This window comes from Euwallacea similis, chromosome 8 (assembly GCF_039881205.1).
Source record: "Euwallacea similis isolate ESF13 chromosome 8, ESF131.1, whole genome shotgun sequence".
Taxonomy (NCBI): Eukaryota; Metazoa; Arthropoda; class Insecta; order Coleoptera; family Curculionidae; genus Euwallacea; species Euwallacea similis.
Window position 1 is genome coordinate 2,807,315 of NC_089616.1, and position 20,371 is coordinate 2,827,685.

The 20,371-nt window shown below is 39.9% G+C and overlaps 2 protein-coding genes across 2 annotated transcripts; both read right to left on the reverse strand.

Annotated features, from left to right (window-relative positions):
- Positions 1-8,698: 8,698 nt before the first annotated feature.
- On the reverse strand, positions 8,699-9,145 carry LOC136410522 (uncharacterized). The gene has a single exon (XM_066392714.1). The coding sequence runs from the start codon at positions 9,143-9,145 to the stop codon at positions 8,699-8,701; it is 447 nt and encodes a 148-aa protein (XP_066248811.1).
- Positions 9,146-9,233: 88 nt separating this feature from the next.
- On the reverse strand, positions 9,234-9,695 carry LOC136410523 (uncharacterized). The gene has a single exon (XM_066392715.1). It carries the CDS (start codon positions 9,693-9,695, stop codon positions 9,234-9,236), a length of 462 nt encoding a protein of 153 aa, XP_066248812.1.
- Positions 9,696-20,371: the final 10,676 nt, after the last annotated feature.

Consider the following 20,371-nt stretch of genomic DNA (forward strand, 5'->3'; position numbering starts at 1 on the left):
ATGATTCTAAACTGTTGAGCGAACTTATTAAATTGACAATTACATTAACGCATTTTATAGGAAGCAGCAGCCATGTTCTTTTCAAAGCCAACTAAGATACTTAGAATTATTAGTGTACAATATTAAAAAATCGCAAATTAGAGCAAAAGCGTTAATTTTAGGTATAGGGATGCTTAATAGTAATCGATTCAGAATTAAATTTAGATTCCAAACATATAAAAATATATGGGGTGTTCCATTTGAAATATGCGACTTTTTTGCTATCAAAGTTCTTTAAATATGACATGTTTTTTTGGACACCCTGTATGATATTTATAAAAACTTTTCACATTACCCTAATCTACCATATCTAGTTAACATGTCAGCAAATTTTCGTAAAGCCAGCTTCAATAATAGCTGAGAATTTTAAATTTTATAGAAATGGTGTTTTAGACAGATTTTTCTTTTAAACCAAAATATCTTTGAAACGGTTAGGTTTAGGTATAGGAGTACCTAATAAGAATTTAATCAGCTTAATCTCTAAATTCCAAAAATGTAAAAATATACTGGGTGTTCCATTTGAAATAAGGAAGATGACTTTGACTTCTGGTATAACCGGAAGTGATATGACCTTCAAAATATTTAAAAAAAGTAGAGTCTATCTATATTAGTTTAACTCCCAAATATGAAAAATTTAGATTAGTTACAAGTACAAAAGTTTCTAATGAAACAGTTACGTGAATCACCTTGTATATCGTACTAAAATCAGATCGAAGAAATATTATTTGCGTATATTTTTTCATCTGATTGACATGTGCGTTATAATCGAATGGCACCTCTACAGGTGTGCCTGCGACGAGTGTGGAGTTGCAAAGAAAAATCAATTGTCATTGTTTGATTTCAAAAGTGATGTCGCTCAGAGTTTAGGTTGGACTAAAAAGTTCACGAAAAGGGGTCCACCATCTTCGTGCAGGTTTTCAGCATCTACAGGGGTTAGAAGGAAAAAAGTCGCTCTATCCGTTCGCCCTAACAAGTATTACCGCACGGACACAATAGGCCAATGGCACCTGTATGACGTAAATATAGAAAGATGCAAATATGGAAAATGTCAAAAAATAACCAAAGTAAAATGTGCTAAATATTTGTGCTATCTTTGCTTTGTGTTAGACAGAAATTGTTTTTAAGAGTATCACACCTAATTTCAAAATAATTGTTACCTACAATATATTTCTGTTTTTTTAACATGTGCCATGGTGGTACACCATGATATGAGTAATATTAGTCAAACACATGAGTGATATGATATGAGTTAAACTGGCAGAAAAGAGTGATATAGGTCAGAAATGATCAGTTCGTCACGAAATATGCTCAAATCGACCGATTTGGCCAAAATCAGCGAGAAACGGAGGAAAACGACCAAATTGCTCGTAAAATACTTCAAACCCAACAAATAACGCAGATTTGCCTGGAATCATGAAAATGTAACGAAATTTGACTAAATTGTGAAAATCTATCGATTTGGGTTTCAAATAACTCGAATTGTGTGAAAACGTGCTTTTTTTGTTGCTTGCGAGGAGGGGGTAATCTTCTAAAGATACCCGGCTTGTTCGTCAGTTGGGTAGTGTGAGATTTGACCGTAACTGGTGCGCCCACCTACCCACTAAAACCGCCTCCCCTTTTCCACCTCGGAACCTTCTCTCGGCATTACATCGGAGACTCCTGCTCGCCCGGCCTAGGTACGGTCACGATTCCGCACCCCACTTTTCTTCCTTTCGTTCTCCCTGGCAATCTTTGCTCTCAGAATATTTTCAATCAGTCTCTCAAATAACCCCCACTTCTCGCTACCCTCCATCAATTCGTTCCCTGTTGTGCTTTGGTTCAGGTCGAGTCCCCCCTCCCACACCTCCGCAACATAGTTTTTTCATGCCGGACATCCCCAGAGTGTGTGCTCTGGGGTATCCTACTGTTCTTCACAAAACCAGCACTCCGCACTCCTCTCAGCTCCGATCCGTCTGAGGAATTTCCCGAACACGCCGTGCCCCGTAAATACCTAAGACAGCAAGTATCCGCTCTTTGTTCATTCACATTCGTACCACGTCCCAATCCTATCCTATCTAATTCTATCCTAAATACGAAGGTTGGGTGAACACCCTCCCACTCCATTTCCCATTCCTTCAGTATCCATCTTTGCACCTCCTCCTTGCGCTTCCTCCCCATTTCACACATCATGTACCTCTCTTTCACTCTTATTCGCACCGGTGATAACTTGGCTAGGGCCAGCACCGTCGCGGTCGGAGCCGTCCTATAAGCACTGGCCACCCGAAGTGCTAGCGAGCGATTCACCCTCTCCAGGATGGCGTCGTACTTTTTGTACTTCAGCTCCGCCTGCCAGACAGGAGCCGAGTACAGTAGGGCCGACGATGCCGCCATCATCATTAGCCGCCTCCTTTCGTAACCTAATCCGTTCACTCGCGGCAGTATGCCTTCGAGCTTATGGATCACCTGCACCACCTTGTCGCCCGTTCTTCGGGTGTGCTCGCCGAAGCGAGCGTCCCTTCCGAACCATACTCCCAAGTACTTTACGCACTCCTTCGTTTCATACGTTTCTCCGTCTGCTCTCAGACTCATACTTCGCAATTTCCTCTGTCCTTGCAGGATCACCATCTCCGTCTTGTCCGTCGCCATGTTGAGGACTTTCGCACGGAACGTGTCGATGACTAGTTCCATGGCCTCCCTGGTCCTCGTTTGCAAGATTTCCCTGTTCCCGCCTGTCACCACCAACGCCAGGTCGTCCGCGTACGCCACAGGAGTGACGCCCTTTGGATGACCCACCGTCAGCAGCTCGTCGTAGTACAGGTTCCACAGCACTGGTCCCAGAACGGACCCCTGAGGAACCCCACATGACAGTTCGCGAGCCTCCCCGTTAGGCAACGTCAAAATTCTATCGTGCAGGTACGACTGCACGACGTTAGTTAGGTACCTGCTCACGTGAGATCTCCTGAGCACCTCTACTATGTGGTGTCAGGGCGCGGAATTGAACGCATTCTTAACATCAATGGTTACCATAACGTAGAAGCCCGCGCACTCGTAATCCGTTCTCCTGATCTTTTCTACGATATTCATCACACCCAGCATGGCGTCCATGGTGCTTCTGCCCTTCATGAACCCATACTGCCTTTCACTAATCATGCCACGCGCCTTCACCTCTTCCATCAGTTTGGTTTTAATCACTTTCTCCGTTACCTTTCTGAGTCCGTCGATTAACAGATGGGCCGGTACGAGGCCTCCGCACCCGGCTCCCGCTTCGGTTTTTCCAGCAGGACCAATCAGGTCCTCTTCCAGACCTTCGGAAAAACCCCCGAAGTCAAGATTCGTGAAACGCAGTCGGCTATATCCTGGGACACTGCCCCAAGATATAGCTTCAAGACCTCGTTCAGTGTCCCATCTAGGCCTGGAGCCCTCCGGCTCTTAAGACTCCCAACCGCTTGCCGAATCTCCTCCGCTGAGACCTGAGCCACATGTTCGGTCCCCGGTTCCCTTGGCACCCATCCGTTTTTCTCCTTCCTCGAAAAGAGTTCGTCCACCTGCCGTAACATTTTTGTTTCCGACAAGTGGCTCGTCCTGAGATGACCAAGTTTCGCAGCCACAATCTTGTAGCCGAGACCCCAGATATCTGTCTTCAGATCATTGCACAATCTCTTCCACAACTCCCTCTTAGCGTTCCGTATTGTTGGATAATGCTTTCTTTCATAAGGCAAAATTTATGAAAGTATCACTTCCATCAGACACATAAATTATTTTTCAATAGATATGTTTGGTCTAGTCCCTCCAGGATTATACATATAAACACAGAGGTTCGATGAACGGGTGTCTGGAGCGATGCTTGATAAATTTTTTCTTTTTCTACGTCTTGATACAATACGACACTCTTTTAAAATCTATCGGACCGCGCGTATCAGAAAATAGAGAATCATTAGTAATCAGTGTGTTTTCTTTTATCCTCATAACCCAATAGGTTATGGGCCCAGGTGTAACGCCGAAAAAAAATTATTTCAAAAAAAAGGGAAGAACTAATAAACAGGTGTTTCAAAATTTTGTGCAGTTTAGTGACTGATAATAAGAACGATGCAAAACTTTAAAGTGAAACGCAACATTAAAGCCTTTGATGGAGACCGATACAGTGTTTGGAAATTCAGAATACGTGAATTATTAACTGAACTTGATGTGATTAGTGTTATCGACGAAGAAATCCCAGAAGAACCTACTGAGGACTGGAACGAGGCTAACCTAACTGCAAGAGGTACTATTGTTGAATTTTTATCTGACTCTTTCCTCAGTTTTGCTCAACCTACAAAAACTGCAAGAGAAATAATACAGAGCTTAGATGCAATCTATGCTCGAAAAAGCGTTGCCACTCAACTTACTCTCCGGAAAAGGTTACTAAGTTTGAAATTAAATGCAGACATTCCACTAATCAAGCACTTTTCGATGACTTAATAACGGAATTACTGGCTGCTGGAGCAAAACTGGAAGAAAGTGATAAAGTATCACATTTGCTCATTACATTACCCACATCATATGATGGTGTGATTACAGCAATAGAAACTTTATCAGAAGAAAACCTTACCTTAGCATTTGTTAAAACTAGACTACTTGACCAAGAAATAAAGATAAAACAGCAAAGTGCCGATACCAGTGCGAAGATATTACATGCTGAAAGGAACAACAGCAAAGAACAAAAGAAAACAAAATATTTTCGCACTGAAACATACAAAACAAAATTTCCAAACAAACATCAAAATTCGAAAAGACTAAAGTGTTATCAGTGTGGTAGAGTTGGTCACATTAAAAAGGATTGTTACCACTACAAAAGGCAAATCCAACGTCAGGAAACTATCAATAAACAAAGAACAATACAATCAGTCCAATTAGAGGCCCCAACAACATCTCACGGTGGTTTTGCATTTATGGCGGGCAACCATGGATCACCACATGACGAAAACAAAATCTCATTTCTTGTGGATTCGGGAGCTTCAGACCATATTATCAACAGGAGTGATTTATTTTCCAGTTCCTCTGATTTGATGACTCCAATAAAGATATCGGTAGCAAAAGCCGGATCTTATATAAAAGCTACAAAAAGAGGAACTGTTAACGTCATCACTAATATGGGAATTGAAGGAATTTTAGAAGACGTTTTATATTGTCCAGAAGCACCTCACAATCTTTTATCAGTGTCAAAAATGCAAAATGCCGGAATGACAGTTGTCTTCAATCAGCAAGGAGTTGAAGTATACAAGAATGGCAAACTGATATTAAGGGGTAAAGTATTGAATAATCTATTTATTGTAGTTTTTGTTGTGTCTTCAAACTCTGAGACTTTTAGTAAAGAAATAAACAGTGTAGGAATTAAAGAATTCTATAAATTATGGCATCAAAGGTTGGGCCATATTGGTAAATTTAAGTTTAATGAACTAAAAGGTAAACAAATGTTTGAGGACACAAATTGTATATTAAATGTGATACCCGATGACGATATATGTGAGGCCTGTATTAAAGGTAAACAAACACGGTTACCTTTTAAAAAGGCAAAGGACAAGAAACACATAAATCGTCCATTATTTGTTGTGCACTCTGATGTTTGCGGGCCAATAACACCCTCCACATTAAATAGCAAAAACTATTATGTTACGTTCATAGATGACTATACTCACTATTGCGTAACTTATTTGATTGCATACAAATCTGAAGTTTTTGCTATGTTTCAAGATTTCGTTTCAAAGAGTGAATCTCATTTCAATTCAAAGTTAGTGCACTTATATTGCGATAATGGTAGAGAGTACCTGTCAAATGAAATAAAAGAATTTTGTGTTCAAAGAGGTATTTCTTATCACTTAACAGTCCCAAGAACCCCACAGTTAAATGGCGTATCTGAAAGAATGAATAGGACGATAGCTGAGAAAGGGCGAGCTCTAATGAACACTGCTCAATTAGAAAAAGTGTTTTGGGGAGAAGCCGTTTTAACAGCTACCTACCTAATTAATATATCACCGACTAAAGCACTTAAAGAAGCCAAAACACCATATGAAATGTGGCATGGCAAGAAGCCACAGTTAAAATATTTAAGGGTGTTTGGTTCGACAGTTTTTGTTCATAACAAGATATTAAAAACAAAATTTGATGATAAATCTTGGAAAGAAATTTTATTAGGGTACGAACCAAACGGTTATAGAGTGTGGGATGTGAGAACTGAAAAGTTTGCAACAGTTCGGGACGTAATAGTAGATGAGACTAATTTTTTGGTATCTAGACCTGTGAAGACAGGGTCTAAAGGGGTTGGTATTGAAAACTCCAGGTTTGAAACTGATGATGGGTTAGAAACATCAGTAGAGTCTCTGAAATCTGATACATATAATAAATCAGATGTACTGGAACCTAGTTCTAGTAAAAAAGGAAAATTAGACAGAGAGTCTAAGGAACCGCAAATGGCGGTTGATAAAAGCCTTAATAAGGATAATAAAAGTGAGTCTTGCGAACTCAGAAGGAGTGAAAGACTTAAATCTATTCATCCTGTGTCATATGATGAAGAATCTATTGACAAAAATTATTTATTATGTGCACAAGTTTATGTATGCCAAGTTCCTAGTTCATATCAGGAGATTAAAGAAAGATGTGACAGGGTTTATTGGGAGCAAGCAATCAGAGATGAAATTGATTCACTTACAATTAATAAAACATGGACTTTAGTGCCAACACCTGCAAATAAAAATATAGTTGATTGTAAGTGGATATTTACAATTAAAAACGATGAGTTTGGTAACCCATCAAAGTACAAAGCTCGATTAGTTGCTCGGGGTTTCAGTCAAAAATATCTAATAGATTATGATGAAGTTTTTGCACCAGTTGCAAGAATTTCAAGTTTTAGATTCATGCTGGCTCTTGCAAATGAGTATAATTTATTAATACATCATATGGACGTAAAGACAGCATTTCTAAATGGAAAATTGAATGAAGAAATTTTCATGAAAGTGCCTGAAGGAATAGAAAGCGATAAAAATGTAGTATGTAAACTGAATAAAGCTTTGTACGGTTTGAAACAAGCAGCAAAATGCTGGTTTGAAACATTTGAGCAGGCTATTCATCATTGTGGTTTTCAAAATTCACCAGTTGAACGTTGTCTTTACATTATGAATAAAGGCAACATTACAAAAAATATCTATGTGTTGCTATATGTCGACGATGTGGTTATAATTACCGGCAATAATGAAACGATGGTTAAATTCAAAACCTATCTGATGACTAAATTCAAAATGGTTGACTTAAAGGAAATTAAATTTTTTGTAGGGATAAAAATTGATAGGACCGATAATAAAATAACTTTGAGCCTGACTTCTTACCTTAAAAGCGTTTTAAATAAGTTTAACATGTATGACTGCAAACCTGTCAGTACCCCTCTTCAAGTTAACTTAAACTATGAAGCTCTCAATTCCAATGACAAATATGATAGTCCCTGCAGAAACCTAGTTGGTTGTTTAATGTATGTTATGGTATGTACTAGACCTGATTTAAGTACAGCTGTGAATTTTTTAAGTAGATATGTTAATAAAAACAATAAAGAGCTGTGGATTAATCTAAAGAGGGTACTTCGATATATTAAAGGGACACTCGATGTTAAACTTACTTATAAACGAGGTGAATATAAACATATCTTATCTGGTTATGCCGACTCAGATTGGGGAGGCAGCTTAGATGATAGAAAAAGTACTACTGGATATATATTTAAATTATTTGAAACCAATGTAATTTGTTGGAATACAAAAAGGCAAAATTCAGTGGCAGCATCATCTACTGAGGCCGAATACATGGCACTATTTGAAGCCGTGAGAGAAGCTCTTTGGCTAAAATCTTTTGCAATTTCTATTAAACTAGATATTACAGAACCAATTATAATTTATGAGGACAATCTTAGTTGTATAAATATAGCAAATAATCCAACAAGTCACAAAAGGTCTAAACATATAGATATTAAGTATCTCTTTACTAGAGAACAAGTTGAAAGGAAGGTAATAAAATTAATATATATTTCCACAGACAATCAAGTAGCAGATTTGTTGACAAAGCCGTTGCCATCACCTAAATTTATGGAACTAAGGGACTCCATGGGTATTGAATAAACAGTTTAAGTGTCGATTATTTGAAGTTTTTTTATGTTTTGCTGATGTTTTTATAGTAATATAGTTATATAATTGATACTGGCTATTTAAAGTCAATTAAATGATCTGATTAGGTTTTTCTGGGTTTCCCTAATCCTTAGCAACAAATGTTGGATCATTTTTGTATTCTTCCCAGGTTTATGCGAGTCCGTAAGTTAGTGTGTCTTAAGTTTATCGAGACATAAATTTTGAGGGGGAGTGTTGGATAATGCTTTCTTTCATAAGGCAAAATTTATGAAAGTATCACTTCCATCAGACACATAAATTATTTTTCAATAGATATGTTTGGTCTAGTCCCTCCAGGATTATACATATAAACACACAGGTTCGATGAACGGGTGTCTGGAGCGATGCTTGATAAATTTTTTCTTTTTCTACGTCTTGATACAATACGACACTCTTTTAAAATCTATCGGACCGCGCGTATCAGAAAATAGAGAATCATTAGTAATCAGTGTGTTTTCCTTTATCCTCATAACCCAATACGTATGGACATCTTGAGGGCCTTACGCGCTTCCTTGTATTCCCTTTCCGCGCTCGACTCCACTTTCCCTCGGTCGCTCCCTTGTCCAACGCCTTCTCGTCCTAATGCATTCGCTCCTTCTCTCCGCAATCTCCTCGTTCCACCAGTACGTCGCTTTCTTTCCTCGCCTGTTCCCCTCGTTCCGCTTCCTAAAACAATCGTCGCAGACACCGCTTATTTCCCGAACTATTTCATCGGGAGTTTCGGTAACGCTCAGACCCTCCTGCACCTTCACGTACCGGCTCATTCTCTCCATTCCTTTCTGATTCACTATCCATCCTGCTTTCCCCACACCTCCGTTCCCACTGCCACCAGATGCACCTCCTCCCCGTGCTAGCCGGTAGGAAATGTACCTGTGACAGCTCCCACTCTCCATTCCCGCCTCCACTTTCCATTCTCTCACCCATCTTGACACAAACACACCCGCCATGGTCACATCGATCAGCGACCTGCCGTTTCGGTTGCTGAACGTCGACTCGTCCCCGGTGTTGATGGGGATGAGTTCTGTCGCGTCGGTCCTACTCCTCCAAGACCCGGCCGTAGGCATTCGTCATCGCGGAGCCGAACCGCCCACTTTTCGCGTTCAGGTCTCCCGCTAAGAGAACCCTTCTGCTGTCCCGCCTCCTGACGTACCCCTCCAGCCGACCAAGCCATGCCTTGAATTCGGCGGTGCTCTTGTTCGGGGAGAAGTACGTAGCGACGAGAGTGATGCCGTCCAGCTCCGCCGCAACGAACCCCCGATCCCGGTGGATCGATCGCGCTCCCACACCCGGCGCTAACCAGATGAATGCGTCGTCGCTCCTGTCCCGTATGAAGCCCCCGTCCACTTTACAGGGTTCTGGCCCTAGTACCACGTTAACATCCCTCTCCCTGACTACCTGGAGCATGAAATCCATCGCGAGACGGCCCCTGTCCACATTGATCTGTAGGCACCGCAGTTCCTTGCCCGACGACGCCATGACCCTTTCACCCTCACTCATTCACACTCTCATTCGTTCCTACTCACCCGCTTCCTTCATCTAGTCCGGCCGGGTTTGTTCCCGGTCGTTCGTCCTGTCAACTTCCACCCGTGCTCCGACCACAGACCTAAGGGAACTTGTCGTGGGAAAGTCTTCCTTCTCCTCCTCACTGTCGGGCATCGAATCCATAAGTAGGTCTTATCCTGAGTCCTTCCTCTTTTCCATTTCCTCAGACCTGGACTTCCCCCGCCTGGTTTTTGACCTGCCGCTCCTAACCACCCTATTGCCCTTTGCCATGACGGGCTGCTCTCCGGTCCCCTTGGCGAAGGGATTGCACCTTGGTCCCCCCGCACTATGTCCCCCTACGTTACATAAGGGGCAGTACCACTCCTCTCTACAGATGCGTTGTGCCCCCCCCCCCCCCCCGCGCACCTGGCACACGAACGCGAGCGGTCCTCCCCCCTACACTCACTCGCCTTGTGCCCCCTCTCCCAACAGCGGAAGCATCGGCCCGTGTCCCGTTTCCCCCGCAGCCGACATTTTGAAATGTCGACCCGGAGCTCTGTGACCTGGCATACGCTGTCCGTCGCGTCTCCCTCCACTAGAAGGGTGGCGGTTTGGCAGCTTCCGTAGATGGGCCGAAGTCCCAGTAACCGCAGCCGCTGTCGCTCCAGTCCCGCCGTGTCCGCCACCGCCCCTATCACTTCCTCCCCTGTGGTCACGCCGTCAAGTCCGAAGACCGGAAAGGCTACCGGGCGTCCCTTACCCCCCCTAACGAGACCACCCCCAAGTTCTCTTGTAAGAAGGTCCCGCAACTCACCTCCTTTTCCCCCTTTGGGCACGGTCAGGAGTACTTCCCCGTTCTTAGTCTCCCTGACTGTACCTATCTTTAGTCCCGGTCCCCCCTTTGCCACCACCCGACGCACCCTCTTGAGTGCGTCCAGGTACGTTGCCCCCTCCTCCTTAGCCACGAAGATAACCTCTTCCTTCTCTCTGGTCGCCCCGGTCTCCCTATTGGCCTTCGACCCGGGCACATAGAAGCGAAGCTTCAACCCGCTCCCCTCCGCCGCGAGCTCACCAGGTTTCCTCAGTTTCCAGTGATCCGACTCTGGGACCTGAGGGACTACCACACGCGTCCTCCCCTCTGTTTGCGCGGTGCTTACCAGGTCCTTCAGCGCCCCGAAGACCGTCTCCGGAGCCAGGTTGCCTTGCAGTTAGCGGTAAAATAAGTACCGCTCCATCGTTTCCGTTTTTCCTCCCCACCGCAGCATGCACGAGGAGAGGCATCTCCTCCGTTTCTTGTTCCTCCCCTAGCTCTCTAAGCTCAGGGAGCAGGCCAAGAACCTTCTCCTTGAGGGAGCTAGCTTGTTCCCCCACAATCACCCCCAGATCGTTACGGTACCCCTCGGTCAAGGGGTTGCCGTCGACTGCCTCAGGGGCCGAAAAGAGTTCGTCCTCCCAACGCTTCCGGATCGCCGCAAGCAGCTCCCCGGACGCGACTAGGCGACGAATCCTCTCCCGCTGTTCTGCCACCCTCCTTTCTTTCTCCGACTTCGTCTGAAAGGCGCAGTTAACGGTCTCCGCCGCAACCTTTCCCGCCTTCTCCAATTCCGCCACCCTATTCCTCAGGGCCGCGTTCTTCGCCCTGAATTCTTCCTCCGCGGTCGGTGCGGAACGCACTATTTTGCGTAGCGCCCTACGCACGTCCGAGACGGCATTTACGATGTCCTGTCTCGGCCTGTAGTTCGTCTTAAGCAAGCGGTAGAGGTCCTCCATCCTCGCAACCGCATTCTCGAGCGCCGTTCCCACAGTTGTGGACTCAATTACTTCCTTCTCGGCCCTCTTCATCCTTACTTCCTTTTTCCCCTTTCCTCTTTCGGAGTGGTTACGGCTCCCCCCAGAATCCGAGGGGCCAGCGCAGGCCACCGGGGCTTTCACCCGGTCGGAACAGACGCCGGACTATCACCCGCCTGGGGTACCAGTTTTCGTAAATCACTCATCATGGTTCCTCTTTTTTTTGGGATAGTTCGGAAAATTGTAGGATACTCCGTAGAGTGGAAATTGGTAGAGATTCAAGGTAAGTCAGGGCAAATCGCACTTTGGGAGTTAAGTACAATTTCAGCTAAGGTATCCGCGAGCTCGCCAGGCCCGTATCCATAGTGTAAATCCCTGCGCAGTCGCTCGGGACTAGGCTTCCCCCAAGTCTTGCATCCCTTCGGCGCGCACACCATCTTAAGAATTGGGAAGTGTTTATAGTGGCTTCACCACGCGATCCCTACGGATTCCCGCTCATCTGATTCATCTCGACGATTACGACATTCCTGCCGCACTCGTAGAGATGCACCAGATGTCTACGGTATATCAAGCTGGCCCACGGCAGGAGTTTTCGTTCTGGACGTGCAGGTTTAATCCTGCAGCCTTCCCTTATCACTCCCACTAACCAGCGCCCCGCACGGAAGCACTAGCCGTTCCCCTATCCGTCACCTGAGGACGAGGCCGATAAATTGCTCAATCCACGGGAAGTCGAACTTTGGCTAAATCGTTCAGATCTGTCGACTTGGGCTTCAATTGCACCAAATTGATGAAAATGTGCCAAAATGACCAAAACAGGCAGAAATGGTCGATATCGGTCAGAAACGGTCGTTTCATCACGGAATTTGCTCAAATCGACCGATTTGAGTAATTTCGGCCAAATCTGTCTATTTTGGACGGAAACAGAACCAAATGGATGAAAACGTGCCAAAATGACTAAAATAGGCAGAAACGAGCGAAATCGGTCAGAAACGATCGTTTCATCACGGAATTTGCTCAATTCGACCGATTTGGGTTGATTTCGGCTAAATCTGGTAAAACTGGATTCAAATAGAACCAAATTGATGAAAACGTGCCAAAATGACTAAAACCGGTGGAAACGAGCAAAATCGATCAGAAACGACCGTTTCATCACGGAATTTGCTGAAATCGACCGATTTGGGTTTATTTCGGCGAAATGTGTCTATTTTGGTTTCAAATTGCACCAAATTGATGAAAACGTGCCAAAATGACTAAATCAGGCAGAAACTAGCGAAGTCGTTTAGAAACGATTATTTCATCACGGAATTGTGGCATGTTTTCATCAATTTGGTGCAATTTGAATTAAGTTTTACCAGATTTGGCCTAAATAAGCCAAATCGGTCGATTTGGGCGAATTCCTTGATGAAACAATCGTTTCTAAACGACTTCGCTAGTTTCTGCCTGATTTAGTCATTTTGGCACGTTTTCATCAATTTGATTCTATTTGAATCCAGTTTTACCAGATTTGGCCGAAATAAGCCAAATCGGTCGATTTGAGCAAATTCCGTGATAAAACAATAGTTTCTGACCGATTTCGTTAGTTTCTGATTGTTTTATTCATTTTGGCCGGTTTTCATCAATTTGGTTCAATTTGAAGCCAAAACGGCAGAAAAGTGTGTTTAAAGAACCAAATAATTACAGCCTGAAAAAAATCATTGCAAGTTAGCGGAATTTAGCAAATTGGTTCAGTTCTGTCGAGGCATTTTCGCGAATTTAGAAATTTAAATTTAAAAAACACTCGGACATGTAAACTTTATATCCGAGGGGGACACATTATAAATGTATACTCGCTCCTTTCATATCGACCCCCTAGCCGCGCTGAGTTAAACCCCTAAAATCTTAAATGGAAAGTAGGGTCGAGTAGTATCTTGTTTGAAAGGTCTTGCGATTCTCGTTATAGTGATACCCAAATTTGCCACCTTTGATTTAGCAATTTTCGAGAAATTCGGAAAAATTGGTTCAAAAGATGTATCATCTGGTATGAATTAATGATGTGATGAAATTGCTAAGGACTCAATCCAACGATCTGGAAACTGTTCGTTTAAATACTCTCTGACACGTAACGCGTAATGGGGAGGGGCACCACCCTGCTGGAATATCAACTGGTCCTCAATGTAATTTTCGTCATTTTCTAATAATTCTGTTAATGCGGGATCAATTGCATCTTGTAACAATTGTAAGTACAGGTCACTAGTGAGATTTCCAGGTAAGAAAAAAGGACCAACAAGATGATCGCCAAAGATGCCAGCCCAAACATTTAATTTTTGTGAATATTGGGAATGCACTTTATGAAAAATCCTGGGATTTTCATCTGACCAATATCGACAGTTATGACGATTCACTGTATCGTTTACAAAAAAAGAACATTAATCAGAAAAACAGATATTGAATAGATAATTGATATTTCCAATTGCTCGTTCACTTATAGTTTCGTAAAATTACAAATGGCGGTCAAAATTATCTTCATTCAATTTTTGTAATAAATGGAATTTATACGAATGAAAGATGGGCCTTTAATATTCTTTGAATAGTGCGTCGACTGAGTCCAGTTACAGTATCCAATTGACGAGTACTTAGTGTAGGATCCAGATGAACCTGTCTTAAAACCGCAACATCGATTGCTTCATTTCTGGGAAGGTTTCAATCATTTCTTTCTTTATTAGCTACAGAGCCGGTCTGACAAAATTTATGAATTAATTCCAAAATGTACTTGCTTTGCACTTGATTGTCTTCATGATTCTGATTGAATAGTTGGGCGGTCCGGTTAGCACACTGATGATTTTCGTAAAAGAATTGAATGATTTCTACTCTCTCTGCAATCGAATGAACCATTTTTGATTTGCAAAACGTAAACGGAACTATAACAAATTTATCCTAAAATAAATTTTTTGCACGAGAAAATTCACTTTGAATTGAATTGATCACGAATTACTGGTTACTGCTAACAATCAGGGCCAAATAGTTTTTTTTTAATTTTCTGTAAAAATATTCCAAACATGATAACAATGTATTATTTCTATTGAGTACCTTTACAACCAAGTCAAAAAAAAGGGCCGGCGCGCTCCCTGCAAATGGTTGAAATTATCAGAATTCATGTACCTTCAAAAAAAACGCCTTAATGTTATTTTTACCATAGTCCTTAGCAATTTCATCATTAATTCATACCAGATGATATTGTTTGGTCCAAATTTGGCGCGTGACGTGGTTGGGTCGACTCACCCCTTTCGATACGATAACCGTGAATTGCGTAGATCGTGGACTGGATTGATCGATTATGAAGGACCACCCTGAGTTCGCAGTCTCAGAGACACTGTTTTCGCGTATAAAAGAAACTAAACCTTCTTAACTTAACAAAGGTTTATTGGTAACATTAACAACTATACAATATTGAGAAATGCGTTATTTAAAGAATGTTGACGAGAGTTTAACGCGTACGAGTCCGTGATGAAGTAGCGAGAAAAGAGAGCTTCTTCAGTTTCGCACCCTCCTTAAGTATTGATACGGAGGTGTAACGCCCATAGACGTACCCCCGATAGGGCCCCATTAGCGGCTTCTAGGCTACCTTGTTACGTTAAAGCGTAGCACTTAGAGGCACGATCGCTGGGCTTTTATTGGAGCCCAGCCATTGTATTCGTTTGGCGGTACCTTTAATTTAGATTCGCAATTTTAGTCCGACAAAGAATAGTGCTGGAAATCCCAATCATAAAATAACTTCCCTCAGCCGAAGATGGGTGTTAAGCGCTGGGAATTCCAACAGTATTACCCAATGGCTGGGGTTGTCCATGGGCGTAACATCAGTTTGTTAAACTAACTTTGAACATTTAAACTAATAAATAACCCAACCATAATCCGTGATAAAACAATACGTCGCAAGTCCTAACAGATATATCTTTTGAATTAATTTTTCCAAATTTTTCGAAATTTTCTAAATCAAAGTTGACCAATTTGGGTATCAATATAACGAGAATCGAAAGACTTTTCAAACAAGATACTACTCGATCCTACTTTTCATTTAAGATTTTAGAGGTTTAACTCACCCCGGCTAGGGGATTGATGTGAAAGGAGCGGTTATGCGTTTATAATGTGTCCCCCTCGGATATAAGGTTTATGTGTCCGAGCGTTTTTTAAATTTAAATTTCTAAATATGCGAAAATGCCTGTTTCGTTTTCGATTCGCCACCCTGTATATGGTTTAATACGTTGAAAATCATCACACCTATCACCCCTTTTCGGATGTGTAACGCTGAATCAAACATCCTGTATAATAAGTAAATAGAGGCCTTATTAGGATTGTAGTTTTTCATATATTTATTGTTGGCTTCAGAATAACGATTTGAACACAGAATTGCCCCCTCTTAAGCCATTTTCTATGAACATAACTTGGTCTATGTCGTTAAGGATTTGAAGCTGACATTTCGTGTACTTTAGTATACAGTCCCAAACATAATCTGGTAAAGTATAATACCAAGCAGGATCTAAGCCATAAATCTTGTAAGAATTTTCTCTAACCTGCTCGAAAACATCGGCCAGTAAAAGAACATTTGTTTTTAAATATAAATCAGAATATTGTCCTAAATTTTGAATATTGAATGAATTCTATACATTTTTGTCATGTTCATAATCCTCATCACTAATGTGTTCAAATTGTAAGAGAATATAAAAACTATCTTTAGAGGGGATCGTTGTTTCATTCAGTTTTTCAACGACATCTAGATAATCATAAGAGAAAGCGCCCTCCCTTGTTAGCAGGGCAAACTGTTCCATACTAAGAGTGTAAAACTCCTTTTTGAGTATTTTTAAACCGGACATATTTAATGTCGATACAAATTCATCGAGAGACGTATTAAGAAATCTAAATGAGTCTACAAACCTAAATTTTATTTTAGTTTTAGAACTATGTATAGTAAACAAAATGTATTTTTCTTTATTTAATGGCAATAATGTAATCCATTTTTCTTCTCCAAGTTTTTTTTATCAGATAGCGAGAATCGTATCCGGATAAATTATGGAAAAAAATTGGAATGGTATATTGTTTTTGAAATTTTAAGTTACATCCTTGATGACTAAAGTCTCTTATTGCACCGGTGAAATGATTATGGTCAACTACGATAATGCCATCAGGTAGAAAAGATGTTTCACAAATGTGACATATTCTAACAGTACTGCAATCAATTATTTCAGTTATAGGTTTAATATTTTTCAATTGAAACAACTAAATTTTCAAGATCTTGTAATTTTTCTGAAAACCAAACTAAACAATCTATTCCTTGATAGCTATGATAGTATGATATGGAGTCGTCATATGAACATTTAAGATAAAGCTGTTGAAATTATAAGGTCTGGAAGGGTGAAGAATTGTGATGGAGGTAAAACAAAATAAAACAGTGTGGTGAGGTTTTTGTTGAGACGTTTAATACCGAACTGAACTCATTTTGTCGGTTATCCAAAAACGGCTTTTTTATCATCAGAGAATGGCCACTCAGCAGTTGGCTAAATCACACAGCTGCTTTGGCGGTCTTCTCATCAAACAAGAAGGAACATAAACTATTATTATTTTTGTTCAAGAGCTTACGCTATTTCAACAAAAGCCTTACGCTGAATGCTCTATGTTCTTAATAAACTCCAGTTTTATTATTTTGCGCAGTGGGATTTTTTTTTTAAATTGACTCAAAATCTGCATATATTACAAAAGGAGCTCTCTGTTTGAAGACATAATTTTTAAACTTAACATAAATGTAATGAGTGGGAATTGATATCTGGCAATGATTTTTCTTTTCACATAAACTAGGGTGTTGATTTAGCAGTTGTTCGTTTAAAAAATAATTTAAACATGTGTCACATACATAAATTTTATCATTGCGTTTGCTCACTTGGTTAGATATGAGACGCAAAAGATTTTTTATCCAACAAAAATGATATTTAGTTTCAATATTAACGTTATCTTCAGGAACTGGTTCACAATCGTGAATTTTTGGTGAGTAATAATTGTGAATTAATAATAAATTAACATAGTTATTTAGTTTTTTGTGTCAATTTTGCAGGAACTGTTATTAATCCAGTCTCATGCAATTCAAGCAGGTAAATATTTATAGATATATTATTAAGTTTTCCAAATTTAGGAACTTGATTAAGTGTCATTGAAAGATTAAATTCTTCTACATTGAGTACTGACTTATAATGAGGATATGAAAAAACTTTATTTGTATTTTTTGAGACTGGAAATAGGGCCGATATAATACTCCAAAAGAAACATGTTTGATCGTTATTAACTATACAGGGTGTCCTAAAAATCAATGTCAAAAATGGTATCACGAGATTATTTGGGTCAAAACATTAAGATTTAGGTCAAAAGTTATTTGAAGAAAGTTTCTCGTTTAGATACTATTGGCGGTCAAAGTTCTTGAAAAAAAACATACTTTTTGCTATATCTCGAGAATGCTTTAATGGATTCTAATGAATCCCATTGTGCATTTATTCATTAGTACATGGATTATTTTTATGTAACATTCATGTCTTTTCGCAATGTGAAAGTGGTAAATTCTTAGCCATCTTCGTACAAAAATTATCAGAACATTTCATTGGATAGCTGCATCGTGTCGTTTTTTTTTCTGATGATACATTAGCTCTTTCTCCAACTTTTCTATTTCTTGGAAATTTTTGGTACGGTTAACATTTCACGTCGAAAAAAATTATTTTCTTTTCTCATGCAGAACAACTTCCCATTCCTTCGATAATTATCGACGTTTGTCGATGTGAACGCTGACGTCACTTATGGAATATGTCATAAAAATTAATCAAAAGACTGAATTCATAAAAAAAAAATTTTAAATAAAAAACAATTTAAATGAACTATAGAAAACGATAAATATGAAAAATTCAATAATTAAAAAAATCATAGCAGATATTCAAAGTGACCCAAAAGAAACGTAAAAAAATTTTCACACCGAAAATTCAATGTATTTACATTACCTACAGTTACACGTATTCAATGTCAAATATTGGAGTCGAAGTTAATCCTCCGACGGACTGCATTTTCCTGAAGATAAAAACATATTGGTCTGGTTTAAATTTTGTTATATTTTCTATCATCGGCTCAGTCATTTGTTTTGGTAAAAATACTATATTTTCCTCAAATTCCATTTTCACTACAAGTCCAAATTTAGAGGTTACTGGAACTAACCCCTGAATTTCGATATTTTTTTCTGGAGTTAATTCGTTTATTTTCACTAAAGGTTTCTCGACAAAATTTGCAAACTTGTTAATTTTGAAAAGATCACACCAGATCTTAGAGGGATGTGTAACTATTTGTGACGGAAACAAGAAATTAATACCAACTGGATTTAAGTATCTAAGGAGAACAAAAAATGGAGATATTGACAACAAATAAAGCGACTGTATGACTATATTTAAATCTTATATTTAAAAATTATACTATATATATATCAATAAAAGCCTAGATATAATAATAAACGCTAGAGTCCAATTTGAATGAGAAAAACTGTGATCATTTATTATTAGAGGCCTATAATAATAATACATTTAATTTATAAACAGTATATTTTAAGGGTAATTTGAAGTAAGTACATTTAGAAAGTGAAATCTTATAGTAACACGTAAAAAGGCTATAGGTCAATGAGTATTTAACAGTCTCTGTCTTAACATATTTGGAAAACATATTTATATAATGTTAAGAGGGTGGGTTTTATTTTAATAAAAATGCCCGCACGTGTTCTCAAACAACTTTATTCTATCCTTTTCGGGAATCGAATGATTCACCATACCAAAGATGCATGATGGTCACCCCCGAGTGCATCTGTTTATCTTTAAAAGAATTAACACATACCATTCTACCTTCTCCCCACGCTCACAACCCTCAATCATTCTCTTCACACTTATATTAGAACAGACCGATAGGTGAATCGTTTTCTGCATTTTATGTTCCAGCCAAGATGATAAACAGACTCTCTATCTTTTACGACAAGTGATTTATTCTAATTTAGTACAGGGCTAAACAATAAAGGGCACATGTGTGTTTGATTATAGGGACTAGTTATAATAATAAACATTGGGAAAATAGAAAAATCTCGCATAAATATCTGATAATTTAAGAAAATCAGTTCCACAAATTTGAACAATTTTTAGACAAATTCGGATGTATTCGAAACGAATCCGAGATCGCAGTTTGTAGCGAGTTTTCGTGTTAATTCGTGAGAATCATCTCCAACCATGACGTGCTTTAGGGACTGCGTAATTATGCATTTTGTCAACTGATGTAGATCTTATTCCGTTCCTTTCATTAGTCCATTTTCGTTGTTAAGTACAATGATAATTTTTATTGTATCAAAATATCCGCTTTATTACATAATTTTAGCTCCAGGCTCGAGCTCCATTCTCTTGAAACATCTTTCAGGCATTTGCTGCAATTTGCTCAATATTATCCACATCAGCATGTAAAATTCCGGTCTCTCCTTTGTAGCTCTCAATCAATTGATTTTGGTTCTTATGCTGCTTCTGTAGCTCCTCTAACCGTTTTTCAAGCCTAGATTCCTTCAGTCTTGCTTAAAGTAGCTTAAACTTATCTAAGAATAACGATATATATTTAACGTACCATCTTCAAGGTTTAAGGGGTGAAAACTACCCCCAAAGTTTCGCCAATTTTTCGTTTTTTGATGATAACTTTTGATCCCGATGAGTTAGAACAACAAAAAACAAAAGAAAAATGTTCCTTATTTGATTTGCCATCGACCTGTTCAAGTCCGTAAAAAATATAACTTTTTGTTTTTTTTTCGAAAATTTCTCTTTTTTTTGGCCCCGTTTTTACACGCGTCCAGCTGTCTCGTTTAATTTTTTACCATTTTATAAAGA